At 37.3% G+C, this 8,388-nt stretch overlaps 1 protein-coding gene across 6 annotated transcripts in view; it reads right to left on the bottom strand.

Moving 5' to 3' along the window:
• Nucleotides 1–471: 471 nt before the first annotated feature.
• Nucleotides 472–8,388, bottom strand: part of SREK1 (splicing regulatory glutamic acid and lysine rich protein 1) — a 54,840-nt gene continuing 46,923 nt past the window's right edge. For 5 of the 6 annotated variants that reach the window (XM_007103281.4, XM_007103280.4, XM_007103282.4 and 2 more), the window contains 2 exons: nucleotides 3,443–3,587; nucleotides 472–2,356 (listed from right to left, as the gene is read on the bottom strand). In XM_007103281.4, coding sequence (XP_007103343.2) covers nucleotides 2,207–2,356; nucleotides 3,443–3,587 — 295 coding nt within the window. In that variant the 3' untranslated portion in view covers nucleotides 472–2,206. The remainder of the gene's footprint in view (nucleotides 2,357–3,442; nucleotides 3,588–8,388) is intronic. The other variant, XM_028492946.2, reaches the window with a different exon arrangement.

The following is an 8,388-nucleotide window of genomic DNA, read 5'->3' as shown; positions in this document are numbered from 1 at the left end:
AAAAAAATATGTCACAGATGAAGGAGCAAGGTAAAAACCTACAAGACAAAATAAATGAAGAGGAAATAGGTAAAAGACCTGAAAAAGAATTCAGAGTAATGAGAGTAAAGATGATCCAGAATCTTGGAAACAGAATGGAGGCACGGACTGAGAAAATACAAGAAATGTTTAACAGACATCTAGAAGAACTAAAGAACAAACAGAGATGAAAAACATAATAACTGAAATGAAAAACACACTGGAAGGAATCAATAACAGGATGAGGCAGAAGAACGAATAAGTGAGCTGGAAGACAAGATGGTGGAAATACCTGCCGAGGAACAGACTAAAGAAAAAAGAATGAAAAGAATTGAAGACAATCGCAGAGACCTCTGGGACAACAATAAACGCACCAACATTCGAATTACAGGGGTCTCAGAAGAAGAAGAGAAAAAGAAAGGGTCTGAGAAAATATTTGAAGAGATTATTCTGAACACATGAGGAGTAATTAAGCAGCTTCATAATCAAACCAGGCTTCATTGCTTGCAATAAGGGCAATTCTTTCCATTCTCCACCAAATACTTAAATTTCAATAGTATTAACGTTAAAAGAAAACTCAAGTTGAAACCAAGTAACTGATGTGCTACTTAGCTTTTTAAATCTATAAGTAACTCTTCCCATGAGGTAAGGCAACTGAGTAATTTGATTGTATTAGACTGCATTAAACTAATTATACTTGATTTTTTTAATAACATGCTAATTAAAAGGTATAACTTTTGGAAATACAACAATGAAAAGAGTTCTGAAACTATGAGTTGTGGTCTGGGGGAAAATATTAGCAATGTTGTCATTTTACTACTTGCATACTTTCTGCAAAAAGTGTGCCTAACAATGTCAGATGACCTATATTTTAAGCTTAAGTAAACATATCCTTACACATAAGACAAACTCATATGTTCTCCTTTAAGTACAATTTCTGCACATCATTTATGAGAAGATGATTGAGAGGTAATAATTAAGGCCATCTAATATAGACAACTAAAGGGTTTTGCTTTAAGTAAAATAAGAACATGCTGCTTCATTTTCAATTATCACAGTATGAAACTGATGGTCCCAAAACTGCATTGCTGTTTTAAGCTCTAAAGTCATTCTTAAAAACAGACTTCCCTCTCATATTAGGTGAACCAAGTAAGAAGCTCTTCTGACATACCACTTTCACACTTCTCTATGGAAGGGAATGGAATATCCATCTAAATTCCATATGAATTGAGAATGACTAGTCCATATAAAATTCTAGAAAACAGTATACCACGTTGTAGAAGGCACTAAAGCTTCAGCTTGTGCTCCCATAGCCCATTTTGAAAACCCAGGTTTCTTTTTATAAATGGCACCTTTGCCACCTACAACTGACAACACACACTGCAATACTGTTCATAATAAGCTTGGAAATGTCAAGAGAGTTCAAAAAGAAATGCTTACTTTGTGGGGAAACCCAATGATTCTGAACACTGAATACTAATATATTATTAGTATTCAACACAGTTGTTCTTCCTTTTGAAAAAGAACAGTAGCATGCATTGTCAGTTGGTTTTTAATCCACTTATTTAAGCAACTTTAATATGTAAAACTATTTTAAAGAAAAACTGCTGTCCTAAACAATGAGCAAAAGAAAACACAATAGTGAGAATTTAACACAATCACTGTAAATCCTGTGAAGTCAATGTTAAAATTTCTTACATACTCCGCACTTACAAGGGTGTGTATATATTTGCACCAATTTCAAGCACATCATCAATCTGTAATATATTGAAATTTTTAAAAAAAAGTAAAACAATACAAAATCAGTTACTAGCATTTTTTAAAAGAGCCTCCAATGCTTATCTCCAGTCTTTAATGGATAGTACAAATTTCTATCTTTAATGTCCCATTTATTTTAATGGTTCTTGGCAAACACTTAACAAACCACATGACAAGTGTGTCAGCCACCATGGAAATGCACAGCTTTTAGAAGATGAGGAGTTTGGGTAACACCTGTTATTTTCACGATGTCCATGCTTTATTTTCTTACTCAGTAACAAGATGGCCACAAAGTCACCTAACAACTAAAAAAGCTGTTAGCTCATATCTTTATGCTCTACTGGATTTCTTCACTGTTTAACATCTTGTTGAGAGAATTAAAAGCTTTGGATTCTATTCCAGCGTGGGTTTAGAGGTGCATTTGTAGGTCCTATACTGCTTCTGTTTTGGTAGAGAGGTTTTCTTCATTTGGTTGACAACTCCCATTTTGCTGTACTTTGTTTTCCTCAGTCCTTGGTGCATCCTTGTCATCTACTTCTTTTCCCACACTTAAATCCGGTTCTTTATTGTGCTCCTTCTCCTACAATGAATATTTAGGCATACATTTAATATTTTTCTCAAGAGTTCCCTGCTATTACATCTAGTTCTGGCTAAGACTTTATCTTTTGTGAATCAGTCAAACTGGGTATTATCTCCCATTACATTTTCATATAAATAGTATATACAAACATGTATCAATATGTCCTTTGTACTTCTAATAAAAGATAGGACAATCTATGGAGATTAAGTTAGAACAAAATAGGTAAATAGAAACTCTAGGGAAGAATCAACAAACGTTGCTGACTGACTTGAAAGGTGGAACTGATCGGCTGAAAGTATAATAGTTCCCATAGATGCCAGGATAGATTTGTAATTTGGATACCAAAGAAGCAAAAACAAGGGAATGTAGAAAAGGAAATCACTATTCCTCCTACCAAAGACTGTTTAAGAACAGTCCAAATTCAGCTCTCAACTTAACAGAGAATTAAATGAGAACATATGGAACAGTGCCTGGAATGTATTAAGTGCTCAGGAGATATTATCAATGTTACTGACAATGATGATAAACCTCTATCAGTATGGGAATAAAAACTGTAAGATAAAAGCTTCAGAACTCATAACTGATTTCCAAACACAAATATACTCACCAGGATAATAAGGGAATTAACCTAATTCACAAGTACTTAAAATATTTTATCAAAAAAAATGAAGGAAAACAAAACAAAAACCCTTACCTGGTGGAATTTGGTTTTCCATTAATTATTCTAATTCAACAAACCTAACTTTGGTATATATTACAAAACCAATGATAACATCACCTGTCAAATTTGCTAAAACAAATATAGTGAGGAAAAGGGCAACAAGTAAAAATATTCCAGTACATAGTTAAAATTTTTATTGTATGCCATTCTGTGATTCTCTAAAATAAGGAATGCAATTGTTTACACTAGTAAACATTACATTAATTAGTTCTTATCTTCAAAAATTAGGTTAAAAAACTACCAATTTAACAGATAGTACCAAAAACATACAAGGCACTGGTAGTATAAAACTACCTCTATGGAATAAAGAAGAACAATCTCAAACATTAATTATTCAAACCCTAAACACTGAACGACTTGCTTACTTTAAGTGAAGTACTGTTCTTCTCCACCTTTTCCTTCCCATCTCTGTCATTAGAACTCTTTCTTGTAGAGGCTGAACGTTCTCTCTCTCTTCTTTCACTGATGTGGTCCCTTTCTTTTTCTCTCTTTTTATCCTTCTTATTTCTGCTATAAGAATATTAATAATATGTCATTAACTTCTAAAAAAGTAAACACCCACTATTTTGTTGACAAAATATTCTTCCCTAACATTAATGCACTGTAAACAAGCATATCAGTAACCTGGTGGACCAAATAACATAAATGAGTCCTGTAGCCCACCTAACTCCACCCCACACCCAGTTAATTTTTTAAAAACACACAAGTCATTAATGCAGAGGCCACCAAGTGTTCACATAAAACACAATTCTGTATTATCAATTTCTTAATTTTGAAACATTAAAGGTTTATTTATCTACTGTAATCAGGATAAAACAAAACCAAACATAATATTTTTTTACCCATCTTTTCAAAGTAAAAAATGAATAAGCAGAAAAGAATAAAAACGATACAGAATCATATATGGCTCTCAGGTAAGGCTGAATGACTTCTAGAAAAAATGTGGAACTTCAAATAACCAATTATGCCATGTGCTCTCCCCTCTCATTCACAATTACAAAAAAGTCCCACCCACCAATTCAAGAGCAAACATTAAGCAGAAGATGGAATGAACAAGTTCCATTTGTAAAAATTACATATCCTTAAAATTAGAGGGAAAAAAATGATGCATTTCATATCAGAAGCATAACAGACACCTTCTATTCAAAATAATTAGCCTTAATATGGAATTCTAAACTTTTCTGTCTTAATTATGAATATTTTAAAAATAAACACAAAGACCAGGGGAACAAATAAAAACACTTAGGAAACAGACCCAAGTACCTATGAAAATTCAATAAAACAAAGGGGTGGCATCTCAAATCACTGGGGCAAAGCTCGTCTTTTATAAATAAAAGACTTGGGGACAACTGGATTATTATTTGGAAAGAGACAAAACTGGGTCCATATCTCATTCACATAAATAAATAAATCCAAATGGATTAGAGACCTAAATTTTTTACAGGAAACAATACAAGTACTAGAAGAAAACATGAATAAATTTCTTTCTAACTCGAGTGAAGGGAAAGATTTTTTTAGCCATAAATAAAATTCCAGGTACGATAAAATAAAAGATTCATTAGTATGCCTACAAACTTTTGCAAAGCAAAAAAAATACAAAACAAAAACCACTACTAGCATATTCAAAAGAAAAATGACAAAGAAAAATACATTTGCAACATTATGTATGTGTATCTTTATATACAACTCTTAAAGCCAAGGAAACAACTACATCAAAACAAATGAGATTCTTGGGACCTTCCTGGTGGCGCAGTGGTTAAGAATCCGCCTGCCAATGCAGGGGACACGGGCTCGAGCCCTGGTCTGAAAAGATCCCACATGCCGCGGAGATCCCACATGCCGCGGAGCAACTAAGCCCGTGCACCACAACTACTGAGCCTGAGCTCTAGAACCCATGCTCCACAACAGGAGAAGCCGCCGCAATGAAAAGCTCGCACACCGCAACAAAGAGTACCCCCCACTCTCCACAACTAGAGAAAGCCCACGTGCAGCAACGAAGACCCAAAGCAGCCAAAAATAAATAAATAAATTTATTTTTTTTTAAAAAAAGAATGAGATTCTTAGGAATAAATTTAACTAAAAAGGCAAAAAAACTGCTGAAAAGAAACAAAAACATAAATAAATGGAAAAACATCCCATGTTCTTGGATCAGAAGACTTAGAGTTAAGATAACAATAGTATCCAAAGTGATCTACAAATTCAATGCAACCCCTATCTAAATCCCATTGGCACTGTTGGCAGAAAAAGCAAAACCCATCCTAAAAATCATAGGATCTCCAGGGACATCAAATAGCCAAAACAATCTTTAAAATAACAACAAAATTGGAAGACACACAATCCCTGGTTTTAAAACTTACTACAAAACTACAGTAATCAAAACAGTATAGTACTGGCATAAGGAGAGACTTACAGACCAATGGAAAAGACAGAAATATATGGTCACATATATGGTCAAATGATTTTTGATAAGGGTGCCAAGACCCATTCAACAGGGAAAGGACAAGCTTTTCAACAAATGGTGCTAGGAAAACTGGACATCCGCATGATAAAGAATGAAGTTTTAGACTCTTACCTTACACCATATGTAAAAATTATCTCATAATGGATCAAAGACCTAAATATATAAACTAAAACTATAAAACCCTTAGAAGAAAACACAGGGGAAAATCTTCATGACACTGGTTTTGGCAATGATTTCTTGGATATGACAGCAAAAAGCAATGAAAGGAAAAAAACATAAATTTGAATTCATCAAAATTAAAAACTTTTGTGCATCAAAGGATACTTACTCAAAGAAAGTGAAAACACAACCCACAGTATAGGAGAAAAATACATGGAAATCATATTATCTGGTAATGGATTAACAACCAGAATATAAAGAACTACAACTTAACAAAAAACCAAATTATCTAATTCAAAATGGGCAAAAGACTAGAATAGACATTTCTCCAAAGTAGATACACAAATGGTAAATAAGCACATGAAAAGATGCCCAACATCACTAATCATTAGAGAAATGCAAATCAAAACCTTAATAAGATACCATTTCACACTCACTAGAATGGCTATAATCAGAGACAGACAATAACAAATGTCAGTGAGCATGTGGAGAAATTGGAACACTTGTACATTGCCAATGGGAATATGGAATAGTGCAACCACTTCAGAAAACAGTTTGGCAGTTTCTCAAGAAGATAAAGAGAGGATTACTATATGACTCAGCAATTACAACTCCTAGGTATAGAAACAAAAACGTGTCTACATCAAAACATGTACACAAATGTTCACAGCAGCATTATTTATAACAGCAAATAAATGGAAACAATACTAAATGTCCATCAACTAACGAATGGTTAAATAACAAAACCTGGTTTTATCCATAGTGGAATATTATTCACCCCTAAAAAGAAATGAAGTACTGATTAATGCTACAATATGCATGAACCTTGAAAATGTTACATTTAGTCAAAGAAGTCAGATACAAAAGACTGCACAGGGACTTCCCTGGTGGCGCAGTGGATAAGACTCCATACTCCCAATGCAGGGGGCCCGGGTTCGATCCCTGGTCAGGGAACTAGATCCCACATGCATGCTGCAACTAAGAGTTTGCATGCCACAACTAAGGAGCTGGTGAGCTGCAACTAAGGAACCCTGGAGCCACAATTAAGGAGCCCACCTCCCGCAACTAAGACCTAATGCAACCAAATAAATAAATAAATAATTTTTTTTTTTTTTTTTAAAAAGAGGCCACACATATTATATGACTCTATGAAATGTCCATAACAGGCAAATCCACAGAGACAGTAAGTAGATTCGTAGCTGTAAGGAGCCATGAGGAGTAACTGCTAATAGGTACAGGCTTGCTTTCAAAGTGACAAAAAATGTTCTGGAACTAAGTAGCAGTGATACTTGCACAAAATTGTGAACTCTTAAGAAAAATGCAATGAAAATTACTAAAAATCACTGAAATGCACTAAGCGTGAATTTTATTTCACATAAACTACTTCTCAATTAAAAAAAATAACTCAAGAGGGTGCCTGCCAGCTAGCTACTGGTGGGGGACTCTGACGCCCAAGGAGACAGGAGGAACCCCAAAGTTAACCAGTAGGATGTAGGGGGACTGAGGGGGGAAGAGAAGAGGAGGGCAGACAGGATCGGCACCCCTGAGGCCGGGGAGATGAGGAGAGGTGGGGGGAGGGACCCTCCAGAAAGAGCAGAAGAGGAACGGAGGGCGATTGCCTGGCCCACTCAGGCCGCAGAGCCTGCGGAGCTCCCAGGCTGGTGCCTCCCCTCCAAAGCCCCCTCCAAGCTGTGTGGGTCCTGGGGGCATAGGAGGGAGGCTGGGAGATCAGGAGAGGCAGTGAGGAGGAGCCCTCCGGGAGCAGCGGGCGACTACCACGCCCACTCAGGCCCGGGGAGCCTACTGAGCTCCCAGGCCGATCTCGTCCTCCAAACCCCCCTCCAGAACGCATGTGTCCTTGGGGGCATAGGAGGGAGGCTGGGGACATCAGGAGAGGCAGGCGGGAGGGGCCCTCCCAGACTGGAGGAGCAGGAAAGGAGAGGAGGGTGTTTGCCCTGCCCACTAGAGCCCAGGAAGCCTGCTGGGCTCCCAGGTGAGGTTCCCTGCCCTCTGAGACCAGGGCTGGGGGGCATTCCTGGGCCCCTTCTGTTCCTTGAGCCTAAACCCCAGCTCCCCACAGCCCCCAGGGCCTCTTCCAGCCCTGGGGGTCCTGAGCATTGGTCCCGCCCACCACCCAAACCTCACCTTTGCTTAGGTCCCCCCCTCCACAGCCAAAACCTCCCTCCCCGCCTTTTTTTCTTTTTCCTCCTCCTCTTTTTTTTTTTTACTATTGTGGTACTGATGTACCTTCCAGTTGTTGATTCACCTGTATTTTTATTTTTATATTCTTCTGAACATATCTGTTAGTTTCCTAGTCTAATTTTATTTTTTACTTTGTTATTTTTATTTTTGTTTTTTGGGCACTGCAGGCAGCTAGCAGGATCTTGGTCCACGAGCCCGGGGTCAGGCCAAAGTTCCTGCGGTGGGAGCTCCAAGTCTGAACCACTGCACTAACAGAATCTCAGACCCCAGGGAATATTCATCAGAGTGAGAGCTCATGGGGTTCCTCATCTCGGCACCAAGACCCAGCTCTACCAAATAGCCTACGAACTCGAGTGTTGGAAGCCTCAGGCCAAAAACCAGTAAGAAAGGAATACAATCCCACTCATTGAAAAAAAAAAAAAAAAAAATGAGACGGCAAAAAAATATGTCACAGATGAAGGAGCAAGGTAAAAACCTACAAGACAAAAT

Source organism: Physeter macrocephalus, chromosome 8, assembly GCF_002837175.3.
Source record: "Physeter macrocephalus isolate SW-GA chromosome 8, ASM283717v5, whole genome shotgun sequence".
Classification (NCBI taxonomy): Eukaryota; Metazoa; Chordata; class Mammalia; order Artiodactyla; family Physeteridae; genus Physeter; species Physeter macrocephalus.
This window is presented reverse-complemented; position numbering and strand designations above follow the sequence as displayed.